Genomic DNA, 13,296 nt, shown 5'->3' with positions numbered 1-13,296 from the left:
TGTCCTCCTTTTTCAAAGAAAGGAGCTTCCCTTCCTCCACCATCAATGCTGCCCTCAACCACATCTCTTCCATTTCACGCATGTCTGCTCTTACCCCATCTTCCCGCCACCCTACCAGGGATAGGGTTCCTCTTGTCCTCACCTACCACCCCACCAGCCTCCACATAATTCTCCAAAACTTCCACCATATCCAACAGGATCCCACCACCGATCACATCTTTCCCTCTGCCCCACTTTCTGCTTTCCACAGGGATCGCTTCCTATGTGACTCCCTTGTCCAATCGTCCCTCCCCACTGATCTCCCTCCTGGCATTTATCCTTGCAAGCGGAACAAGTGCGACACCTACCCCTACACCTCCTCCCTCACTACCATTCAGGGCCCCGAACAGTCCTTCCAGGTGAGGTGACACTTCACCTGTGAGTCTGTTGGGGTCATCTATTGTTTCCAGTGCTCCCAGTGTGGCCTACTGAATATCGGTAAGACCCGACGTAGATTGGGAGACCACTTCGCTGATCTCCATCCGCCAGGAAAAGCAGGATTTCCCAGTGGACACCCATTTTAATTCCACTTCCCATTCCCATTCCAATATGTCCATACATGCCCTCCTCCACTGTCGTGATGAAGCCACACTTGGTTGGAGGAACAACACCTTATATTTCATTTGGGTAGCATCCAACCTGATGGCATGAACATTGATTTCTCAAACTTCTGGTAATGCCCCCTCCCCCCCACCATTCCCCATTCCCTTTTCCCCCTCTCACCTATCTCCTTGCCGGCCCATCGCCTCCCTCTGGTGCTCCTCCCCGTTTTTTTTTCTTCTGTGGCTTCTGTCTCTTTCACCAATTTACTTCCAAGCTCTTTACTTCAACCCCTCCCCCTCCAGGTTTCACCTATCACCTTTTGTTTCTCTCTCCCCTCCCCCCACCTTTTAAATCTACTCCTGAACTTTTTTTCCAGTCCTGCCAAAGGATCTCAGCCCAAAATGTTGACTGTTTACTCTTTTCCATAGATGCTGCCTGGCCTGCTGAGTTTCTCTGGCATTTTGTGTGTGTTGCTCAGATTTCCAGCATCTGCAGCTTTTCTCTTGTTTGTGATTGGAATACTGAGCTGCCAGTCCTGCACCTCCTGTAACCAAGTCTCACTAATGGCTACAATATCATAATTCTATTTGTTGATCCATGCCGAGTTCATCTGCATTTGTTACAATACTTCTTGCATTGAAATATACACAACTCAGAATAGTAGTTCCACTCTGTGTAACCTTTTGCTTCCTGACTTTGTCTGAGGTCTTCACAACATCTGTCTCCACAACCTCTCCACTAACTGTTCTGGCATTCTGGTTCCCATTCCCCTGTAACTCCAGTTTAAATGACCATGCAGTACTAGCAAACCTTCCCATTAGGTTATTCGTTCCCCTCCAGTTTATGTGCAAACCATCTTTTCTATAGAAGTCCCAATCTCCCTGGAAGAGAATCCAATGATCCAAAAATCTGAAGCCCTCCCTCCTACACCAAGTCCTTAGCCACATGTTAAACTGTATGATCTTCCTATTCCTAGCCTCACTCACATGTGGCATGGGTAGCAATCCTGAGATCACAACCCTGGAGGTGCTGCCCTTTAACTTAGCACCTAACTTCCTGGACTCACTTTGCAGAACCTCATCACTCGTCCTACCCATGTCATTGGTACCTACATGGACCACAACCTCTGGCTGTTCACCCCCCCACTTAAGAATGCTGAGGATTCGATCCGAGATGCCTTTTACCCTGACACCCAGGAGACAACATACCATCTGGGAATCTCATTCTCACCTACAGAAGCTCCTTTCTGTTCTCCTAACCAATGAATTCCCTTTCACCACAGCTCATCTCTTCTCCCCTCTTCCCTTCCTAGTCACAGAGCCAGACTCAGTGCCAGAGACCTGACCACTGTGGCTTTCCTCTGTTGAGTCAACCCCCCACCTCCCATCGACAGTATCCAAAGTGATATACCTGTTGTTGAGGGGGATGGCCATAGATGTACTCCGCACTGGCTCCCGAACTCCTTTCATCATCCTGACTGTCAACTAGTTTCCTGTGTTCTGCTCCTTGGGTGTGACTGCCTTTCAATATGTCCTCCTATTACCCTTTCAGCTTCCCGAGTTTAGAGTTCCAGAGTTCATCCAGTTCGAGCTGCAACTCCTTAACGCAGAGTATAAAAACTGCAGCTGGATGTACTTTGTGCAGGTAGTCAGGGACATCGGAGGTCTCCCTGCCTTCCCACGTCCCAAGAGGAGCTATCTGATGTCCCTACTGCTCTGATTGTGCAATCATAAAGAAGGAAGCAATAAATAAACTGAACATTTCCACCTACATTTCACCTTCTCTCACTCCAGCCTCTCCTTGCTGAAGCCTCGAAGAACGAAAGCCTCAAAATCCCCACTCTAACACTGTCCACTTCAACAAAGGCTGCTCTGCTTGCCCCTGCTTTATTTTAATTTGCACTTGCTAATGAATCCCAATGTTTGGTTAACTGCTATTCATATGCCAAAACTCCTACCAAGCATAAGAACATAAGAAATAGGAGCAGGGGTAGGCCATCTGTCCCATTGGGCCTGCTCCACCATTCAATAAGATCATGGCTGATCTGACCATGGACTCATCTCCACCTACCTGCCTTTTCCCCATAACTCTTAATTCTCCTACTATGCAAATATCTATCCAACCTTGTCTTAAATATATTTACTGAGGTTGCCTCCACTTCTTCATTGGGCAGAGAATTCCACAGATTCACCATCGTCTGGGAAAAGCAGTTCCTCCTCATCTCCATCCTAAATTTACTCTCCTGAATCTTGAGGCTATGTTCCCTACCAATGGAAACAACTTTCCTGCTTCTATCTTATCTATTCCTTTCATAATTTTATGTTTCTATAAGATCTCCTCATCCTTCTGAATTCCAGTGAGTACAGTCCCAGGTGACTCCATCTCTCCTCATAGTCTAACCCCCTCATCTCAGGAATCAACCTGGTGAACCACCTCTGCACCGTCTCCAAAGCCAGTATATCCTTCCTCAAGTAAGGAGATCAGAACTGCACACAGTACTCCAGGTGCAGCCTCACCAGTACTTTGAACAGTTGCAGCATAACCTCCTTGCTCTTACATTCAATCCCTCTAGCAATGAAGGCCAACATCCCATTTGCCTTCTTGATAGCCTGCTCCATCTGCAACCAACCTTTTGTGATTCATGCACAAGCACGCCCAAGTCCCTCTGCACAGCAGCATCCTGCAATTTTTCTACCATTTAAATAATAATCTGCTCTATCATTTTTCCTTCCAAAGTGGATGACATTGTATTTACCAACATTGTATTCCATCTGCCAGACCCTTGCCCATTCACTTAATCTATCTATATCCCTCTGCAGACTCTCCGTATCCTCCATACAATTTGCTTTTTCACTCAATTTAGTGTCAACAGCAAACTTATAAACAGTACACTCAGTCTCCTCTTCCAGATCCCTTATCCCATTGTAGTCTCTCTTGTTTACGCATAATACTCTGGTTTTAGATTGAACTATTGCACTCCCCTTTTGTATGAGAAACTCAGTCATGCTGTGATCACTCTTTCCAAGAGGATCACTAACTACAAGATTGCTAGTTTTACCTGTCTCATTGTACAGGGCCAGATCTAAGATAGCATGTTCCCTTGTAGGTTCAGTAACATGCTGTTCAAGAAAACCATCACATATGCATTCTATGAAATCTTCCTCAATACTGCTGTGACCAACTTGATTTACCCAATCTACGTGCAAGTTAAAATCCCCCATGATAACTGCTGTTCCATTCCTACATGCCTCAGATATTTCTCAGTTTATTGCCTGTGCCACTGTAATGTTATTATTCGGTGGCCGATCAACAACTCCCACCAGTGATCCTTTTCCCTTTACTATTCCTAAACTATTACCCAGTTGGATTCAACATTCTGCTCTTACATCATCTCTCACTATTGACCTGATCTTATCCTTAATTGAGAGCACTACCCCACCTCCCTTACCTTCCCGCCTGTCCTTCCGCATTACCTGATATCCTTAGATATTTAATTCCCAATCCTCTCCACCCTGCAACCAAGTTTCTGTAATGGCCACTAAATCATACCCTTTGTACTGATTTGTTCCACAAGTTCACTGACCTTGTTATGAATACAACAGACATTAGATAAAGTGCCCTTACACTCATTGTCTTTAAAATCTCGTAATCTTTGTCTCTTACGTATTTGACTTTTCTGCACTACACCCTTACTTTTCTCTTTTTTAACTTTTGCTTTTACTTTTTCTTTATCCACATTTTTCTCTTTTGCTTTATCCATACTTCTCCAATCTGTTGAACCCATCCCCTTGCTAGTTAGTTTAAAGGCCTATCCACAACCCTAGTTATGCAATTTGCCAGGATCCAGGTCACATCACGGTTCAGGTAGAGCCTGTCCTAATGGTACAGCTCCCTCCTTCCCCAATACTGGTGCCAGTTTCCCATGAATTCAAACCCACTTCTCCCACACCAATCTTGAACCACACATTTAACTCTGATCTTCTTAACCCTGTGCCAATTTGCACGTGGCTCAGGTAGTAATACAGAGATTACCACCTTTTTGGTTCTGCTTTTTAATTTAGACCCTAGCTGCTCAAATTCCCTCAGCAGAATCTATGTCATTGATACCCACATGGACCATGACAACTGGATCTTTCCCCTCCCACTGCAAATTCCTCTGCAGGTCAGATAAGATGTCCTGAATCCAGGCACCAGGCAGGCAACACTGCTTTCGAGACGCTTCCCTGGGACAGAGAACTTTTGTCTATTCCCCTGAATCTACCCAATCCCCAGTTACCACTACATTCCTCTTCTCTCCCCGTTCTTGAACAGCTCCCTAAATTACGGAGCCACAGTTAGGTTGCTCATCCTTTCTACAGCCCCCACTCTCATCCACACAGGGAGCAAAAATCTCAGATCTGTTGGACAAGCTCAAGGGCTGAGGCTCCTCCAATACTGTCTCTTGGATCCCACTACCTGCCTCACTCGCAGTCACACCCTCTTGTCCCTGACCACAGACCAAATTTGAGGCAGCTAATCTAATGGGTGTGACTACCTCCTGAAACAGTGTCCAGGTAACTTTCCCCCTCCCTGATGTGCCACAATGTTTGAAGCTCAGATTCCAGGTCATCAAATTTGAGCCCGAGTTCCTCAAGCAGCCAACACTTGCTGCAGATGTGGTCACCAAGAACCACTATGGGGGCCACCAGCTCCCACATCATGCAGCGACAGCACATCACCTGATCCTGCATCTTCCTTCCTTTATTTAATTAGTTATAGTTTAGTGACTTTTTTTATTCAACCACTCCAAAAGCTTTACCCACTACTCAACTGTGCCTCCTCACCGAAGCCTCTTGAGCCTAAGTCAGTAAACTTCACTCTCTCTGCCAGTAAACTACACTGTAAAGTGACTCTTAGTTCTGCCTTGTTAGATCTACAACAACTTCACCACTGTTCTAATTCTAACAAGTGCTGCTTGTTAATACACACTCACCAACCTGAGTGAATCACTCCTTGTTTTGCTCTTGATTGCTGATTGGCCCCTACATAAAAACAAGCTCCCATAATATTATTAAATTCAAACATCTAATGTGTGTTTAAATCACAAACAAGGGAAAATCTGCAGATGCTGGAAATCCAAACACGCACAAAATGCTGGAGGAACTCATCTGGCCAGGCAGCATCTATCGAACAGAGTAAACAGTTAACGTTTCTGGCTGAGACCCTTCAGCAGGACTGGAGAAAAAAAGATGAGGAGTCGGAGTTAGAAGTTGAGGTGAGTGGCAGAAGAAACACAAGGTGATAGGTGAAACCGGGAGAGCGGGAAGGGTGAAGTAAAGAGCTGGCAAGTTGATTGGTGAAAGAGAGACAGTGCTGGAGAAGGGGGAATCTGATAAGAGAGGAGAGAAGGCCATGTAAGAAAAGGAAGGGGGAGGAGTACCAGAGGGGATATGATGGGCAGATTAGGTGAGAGAGGGAAACAGGAATGGGGAATGGTGAAGGAGGGAGATGGGGGCCATTACTGGAAGTTTGATGCTATCAATGTTCATGCTATCAGGTTGGTGTTGCTCCTCCAGCCTGAGCTTGGCCTTATAGTGGAATTTGTAAAACAAAAAAAAACGTGCTTCAAAAATTGCAGACGCTGGAAGTCCATTATATAAAAAAAAACAGAATATGCAAGAAATAGTCAGCAGGTCAGGCAGCCTTGAGGGGAAATAGAACAGGTTGTGCTCCTTTCCCTTACTCTCCACCCACCTACCTTCTTATTCTGGGTGTGCCCCCTTCCTTCTCAGGTCTCTGCTCGAAACGTTTACTCCTCTCCGTAGATGCTACCTAATTTGTTGATTTGCTCGAACATTTTTTTGTGTTGCTAATATTTTGACGTAAGCTTATCAACCAGAAATATTTGGAAGAATACTGAAACAGCATACCAATGTGAGACTGAAGATGCTGAAAATACTCTTCACACTGCAAACGTGGGCAGAGTAAAAGCTTCAGATCGAAGACCCTTCATTTGAAGGGATTTGAAAGGGAAAAGAAACTTGTTAAATTGAAGCGAGGGTGGGATAACTTGAAGTAAAAACGAGGATGACCATGGGGAATCGTTGACCATTAACCTTGTTTGCCACCTGACACCGTGTTTTTGCTCCATCAGAACTTAATTTTTCATTTTCAATCTGAATACTTTTGGCGCCTAGGATATTTAACCTGCAAGCTTTCTCTCATTACTCGACGGAAATGCGTCTGCTTCTCTTCGTGTACGATGACGTCATGACGCAGCCGTCCCACCCACTTGCCGAGGCGCCGACCTTGGTTCGTGGCGCGGTGCTGGCCTTCCGTGCTTGGCCATGTTGTCTTGGAGCTGTTGCCGAACTGCTGTTAGGGGCATTTTGGGCTCTTTGCCAGTCTGTTGGCATCGTGCCGCTATACACTGCAGCGTCCGGGTGTGGAGGTACGACGACTTCTTTAAAGGTGAGGTGAGGGCGATATTGGCGCTGCTCAAAAGGGTATTAACGGTGTAGGTCGGGCAGCGTGTATAGGGAGACGTCGGGTGCAGAGACCCATCCCGTGGCGGCATCGGAGCGGCGTTATAGAGATACAAGAGGCTGCAGATTCTGAGATATGGAGAGTAAAATAACGTGCTGGACAAGCTCCATCTGTGGAGGGAGATGGACGGTCCAGATGAAGTATCTTTACCCCCAAACGTCAACTGTCCATTTCCCCTCCACGGATGCAGACTGACCCGCTGATCTACCTTGCATGCTAGAGATCGTTTTGCATTTAATGCTACAGTTACAACTGGTCTTTTGACCTTTTTTTAAACTTTGTAAAATTGCCGTGATTTGAGTTTCCAGTGTATAGACGGTGTTCTTCCAGCCGGTACCTGGCAGTCCTGGTCACGTTGGGGATGAGATTTTCATTGGCTGGGTGATTGCCACTGAGTCGTCACCAAAATTTGTATTTGGGAGTACTATTTGATTTGAGTTTGTTGGTAGGTGTTACTCTTTGAGATTACATAAATCACTGAGCCTTCACTTCAAGTAATTATATGTTTTGGTCCTGCATAAAGTTAAATAATTTTTGGAGAGAGATTTTTAGAACGTTATCAAAAGTCATAGGTTTGGACCTACAACCTAATTTATTTACGGTAATCTTTGGGATTATTCCACCGGAACACGACCGCTCAACGCATGATAGCTTTCTCAACTTTATTGGCTCGGAGAGCTATTCTATTGTACCGGGAGTATCTTAATCCACCTACTGTTTTCTTTGGCTCTCCTCCATTATGTCGTGTTTAAATTTGGAGAAAATTAGGAGTCGGACGTTTGGTACATCTTTTAAATTTGAGCAAACTTGGCGACCTTTTATTCAGTATTTTCATATGATCAAATTCTTTTTACTTTTTCAGTTAATTTCTTTTTCTCCGTGAAGTTTTAGGTTTGACCAGAAGGATTTTTCCTTTTTATTAACTGTATCCTCAAAATGGACTGCCCAGTCCATTTTTTTTTGTTTTGGGTTAGTTTAGTGGTTTTTTTTCTCAATAACAGAAATTTTGAGTTTTTTTTCTATGAACTGTTAAGAGGAGAAGTGGTAGCAACACACAAAATTTGCTGGTGAATACAGCAGGCCAGGCAGCATCTCTAGGAAGAGGTACCCCGAAACCCTTCGTCAGGACTAACTGAAGGAAGAGCTAGTAAGAGATATGAAAGTGGGAGGGGGAGATCCAAAATGATAGGAGAAGACAGGAGGGGGAGGGATAGAGCCAAGAGCTGGACAGGTGATAGGCAAAGGGGATATGAGAGGATCATGGGACAGGAGGCCCAGGGAGAAAGAAAAGGGGGAGGGGAGGGGGGGAAACCCAGAGGATGGGCAAGGGGTATAGTCAGAGGGAGAAAAAGGAGAGAGAGAAACAATGTGTGTATATAAATAAATAATGGATGGGGTACGAGGGGGAGGTGGGGCATTAGCAGAAGTTAGAGAAGTCAATGTTCATGCCATCAGGTTGGAGGCTACCCAGACGGAATATAAGGCGTTGTTCCTCCAACCGGAGTGTGGCTTCATCTTTACAGTAGAGGAGGCCATGGATAGACATATCAGAATGGGAATGGGATGTGGAATTAAAACGTGTGGTCACTGGGAGATCCTGCTTTCTCTGGCGGACAGAGCGTAGGTGTTCAGCAAAACGATCTCCCAGTCTGTGTCGGGTCTCGCCAATATATAGAAGGCCACATCGGGAGCACCAGATGCAGTATATCACCCCAGCCGACTCACAGGTGAAGTGTCGCCTCACCTGGAAGGACTGTCTGGGGCCCTGAATGGTGGTAAGGGAGGAAGTGTAAGAGCATGTGTAGCACTTGTTCCGCTTAGAAGGATAAGTGCCAGCAGGGAGATCAGTGGGGAAGGATGGGGGGGACGACGAATGGACAAGGGAGTCACGTAGGGAGCGATCCCTGCGGAAAGCAGAGAGAGGTGGGGAGGGAAAGATGTGCTTAGTGGTGGGATCCCGTTGGAGGTGGCGGAAGTTACGGTGAATAATATGTTGGACCCAGAGGCTGGTGGGGTGGTAGGTGAGGACCAGGGGAACTCTATTCCTAGAGGGGTGGCGGGAGGATGGAGTGAGAGCAGATGTGCGTGAAATGGAGGAGATGCATTTGAGAGCAGAGTTGATGGTGGAGGAAGGGAAGCCCCTTTTAAAAAAGGAAGACATCTCCCTCGTCCTAGAATGAAAAGCCTCATCCTGAGAGCAGATGCGGCGGAGACGGAGGAATTGCGAGAAGGAGATGGCGTTTTTGCAAGAGACAGGGTGAGAAGAGGAATAGTCCAGATAGCTGTGAGAGTCAGTAGGCTTATAGTAGACATCAGTAGATAAGCTGTCTCCAGAGATAGAGACAGAAAGATCTAGAAAGGGGAGGGAGGTGTCGGAAATGGACCAGGTAAACTTGAGGGCAGGGTGAAAGTTGGAGGCAAAGTTAATAAAGTCAACGAGCTCAGCATGCGTGCAGGAAGCAGCGCCAATGCAGTCATCAATGTAGTGAAGGAAAAGTGGGGGACAGATACCAGAATAGGCACGGAACATAGATTGTTCCACAAAGCTAACAAAAAGGCAGGCATAGCTAGAACCCATACGGGTGCCCATAGCTACACCTTTAGTTTGGAGGAAGTGGGAGGAGCCAAAGGAGAAATTATTAAGAGTAAGGACTAATTCGGCTAGACTGAGCAGAGTGGTGGTGGAGGGGAACTGATTAGGTCTAAAATCCAAAAAGAAGCGGAGAGCTTTGAGACCTTCCTGATGGGGGATGGAAGTATATAGGGACTGGACATCCGCTCCAGATGTCCAGGAGAAGTGGTTCTTTTTTTTTTCTTTATATAAGCTGAATACTATATATGATTTTGACAGTGTATATTCCTTTGTTTGTACTATTATTGAAATATGTATTTGAGATAACCTCTCATCTGGTTTGTATTTATCCTTATTCTTTTAAATCAACAAAAAAAATTGAAAGTGAGTAATTGGAGAAACAGTTTTGGGAGCTTGCCTGAGATATTCACCCCTGTTCCATCCTGGGAGGCATAGAAACACAGAGCAGTGCAATGCAGGACCTTCAGCATATGATGTTGTGCGGACTAATATAGACCTCCTTCAAGGTCAATCTGACTCTCATCTCCTAGTGTACGCCTCGTGCTTCTGGCCTCTATATGGCTATAAGAGTCTTTTAAATGTCCCTGCGGCAGAGGCAGATACAACCTCTGGCATTGTGTTCCAGTCACCCACTGATCGCTGCGTTTTTTTTAAAAAAAACTACCTCTGATACCTTTTCTAAACTTTCCTCCATTCACCTGAAACGTATGTCCTCCAATGTTGGCCATTGCCACCCTGGGGGGAAAAGTGCTTGTTCTCCACTCTATCTACAGTACACCTTTTGTAATCTTATACACCTGTAAAAAGTCATCTTTCAACCTTTCCTTGTAAGACCGACTGGCTGTATCACCACCTGGTATGGGAACGGCACCAACCTTGATTGTTGGGCACTGCAGAGAGTGGTTCAGACAGCACAGCAGATCTGTGGATGTGAATTTCCCTCCATTGAGGACATTTATAGCAGCAGGTGCAGAAGGAAGGCCTGGAAGATCATCGGGGACACCAGTCACCTCGACCATAAACTCTTTCAATTGCTTCCGTCTGGCAAATGCTATGGCAGCATTAAAGCCAGGACCAACAGGCTGCAGAACAGCTTCTTTCTACAAGCCATTAGACTTTTAAATTCACATGTCAATACATTGCAATGGAGTCATAATGCAAAGATTTTTACTCCCTCACGTTGTGGGATGGATTTAAAATTTAAATAAATTCTAATCCAGACAGCATCCTGGTACTCTCCTCTACAACCTTTCTAAAGCTTCCACATCTTTCCTATAATGAGGTGACTAGAACTGACCACAATACTCCAAGTGTGGTCTAACCTGATTTATATAGAACTGCAACACAAGTTCATGTTTCTTGAAATCAATCCCCTGACTAACATCAGCATACCATATGCCTTCTTAACTGTTCCATCAGCTTGCGCAGTAACATTGAGGACTCTGTGGACTTGGATCCTAAGATCCTTAGATCCTTCTGTCCCTCCATACTGCTAAGAATCCTGTCATTAACCCTGTACTCAGCCTTCATATTTGATCTTCTAAAGTGTGTCACCTTTTCAAGACTGAACTTCATCCACCACTTCATCCAACTCTGTGTCCTGTCCATATCTTATTGTAACCCTCTACATTATCCACAACACCCTCAACCTTAATGTCACCTATAAACTTAGTAACCCACTCCTCCACTTCCTCATCGAGGTCATTTATAAATAAGTACCAAAGAGCAGGGGCCCCAGAAAAGATCCCTGTGGAGCACTGCTAGTCACCGACATCCAGGTAGAATATGTTCCATCTACTTCCATCCTCTGCCGTCTGTGGGTAAGCCAATTCCGAATCCATGCAGCCAAGTTTCCATGGATCCTGTGCCTCATAACTTCCTGAATGTGCCTACCGTGGGGAGCTATGTCAAATGCCTTGCTAAAGTCAAGTCTGTATACACTGCATCCACCTTCATCAATTTGTTTTGTCACCTCCTTGCTAAACTCAGTTAGGCTCATGAGACACAACCTGCCCCTCACAAAGCTGTCTTAACTATCCTTTATAAAACAATACTTCTCAAATTCCTTTATATGGTATCCTTAAAAAATCATCTCCAATAGTTTGCCCACCACTGATGCAAGGCTCACAGGTCCAAAATTTTCAGGGTTATCCCTATAACCTTTCTTTAACAACAGAATAACATTTGCCATCCTCCAATCATCTGGTACCATTCCTGTGGCCAGGGTGGACACAAAGATCATCATCAACACTCCACTAATCTCTTCTCATAGTAACCTGAGGTATATCCCATGTGGTGCTAAGAATCTATCTATCCGGTTGTCCAGAGGCTCCAACACCACGTCTTTCTTAACCTCAACCAGCACATTAGCCTGGTTTACATCGAACTCACCTTGATCATGTCTATTTTTGGTTGCCGTTCAAGTGCTCCATCAGCTGTATCATTAAAATTTGATTCTTGTGGCATGCCAGCAAAGCAGTTGGTACAATTGCTTTCCAGCATCAGTGATGACTGATCGTAGTTCAGTTGGCACCACTGTCTGTAAGGAATCTGTACTTCTTCCCATGACCATGGTGGTTTCCGTGGGTACTCTGGTTTTCTCCCACATTCCAAAGACTATATGGTTAGGGGTAGTAAGTTGTGAGCATGTTGTGTTGGCATCAGAAACGTGGCAACACTTTTGGGCTTCCCTCAGCACAATCCTTGCTGATTTGATATGACGCAAATGATCCAGATCACTGTAGGCTTCAATTTTTTTACATACATGTGACAAATCAAGCGAATCATTAAATCTTCTGGAATATGTTGGTTTATTATTGTTAAATGTACCAGGATACAATGGAAAACTTGCTTGCGTACTGTTCATACAGATCAAGATCAAAGTCTCATACAGACTTTTGACTTTGATTTTTTTTTCACTGCAGAAGCTTTGATAAGTGGACAGTACTTGAAACAAAAGCACAATTAACAAGATTAGCTAATGTGAAATCAAGATTAACTTGATAGGTCAATGGTATGATGAGAAAATGATCAATAGAGCACGAGATCAGTATTATGGACAAGAGGGACTTGGAGAACATAATGATTAATAAGAAAGAAGTTCAATGCTTGGCCAAGAGCTATCTTTGAAAGGTTGTTCTACCAGATGATGGGAGGGAAGTGACAAAGATGATTGGATTGTCTTGATGTTAGGGACGAGGAAGTCACTGGACCTGAGAATCGAGGTGAAAACAGTGGGTTCATGAGTAAAGAGTTTGTTTAAGCCATCAAGGTGAACCCTTTGGTCTTTTGTGCACCATTACATTTGGCAATGTTGTTGTTCAAGTAGCAGTATATGTATTTTTGTCATGTGAAATTGTATCTTTCTAAACTGTCAAGTTAAGAACGTGTAATGTTAGTCTTACTTAAACATAAACAATGCTTTGATCATAAAAGAAAAATTAACAGGAACTGAAAGATTTAGTAAAATGGTATCTCAGTGGATGTTGTAACCCAAAGAATTTGATTGTTTTTTGCAATTCTGGAGCTGAACCACAGGTAAAATGTAACAGTAACACCACTAGCATAATGGAATCTAAGGCTGACTTAAAGGATAG

General features: G+C 44.6%; 1 protein-coding gene across 2 annotated transcripts in view; it reads left to right on the top strand.

Annotated features, from left to right (window-relative positions):
* Positions 1-6,839: 6,839 nt before the first annotated feature.
* The window catches only part of foxred1 (FAD-dependent oxidoreductase domain containing 1), a 47,369-nt gene continuing 40,912 nt past the window's right edge, over positions 6,840-13,296 (top strand). For both annotated transcript variants that reach the window (XM_063038702.1, XM_063038703.1), the window contains exon 1: positions 6,840-7,032. In XM_063038702.1, the coding sequence (XP_062894772.1) occupies positions 6,909-7,032 (124 nt within the window). In that variant the 5' untranslated portion in view covers positions 6,840-6,908. The remainder of the gene's footprint in view (positions 7,033-13,296) is intronic.

The sequence above is a fragment of the Mobula hypostoma genome, chromosome X2, assembly GCF_963921235.1.
Source record: "Mobula hypostoma chromosome X2, sMobHyp1.1, whole genome shotgun sequence".
In the NCBI taxonomy this organism is placed as follows: domain Eukaryota; kingdom Metazoa; phylum Chordata; class Chondrichthyes; order Myliobatiformes; family Myliobatidae; genus Mobula; species Mobula hypostoma.
The sequence above is the reverse complement of the archived record's forward strand: the minus strand, read 5'-3'. Positions and strand labels throughout refer to the sequence as shown.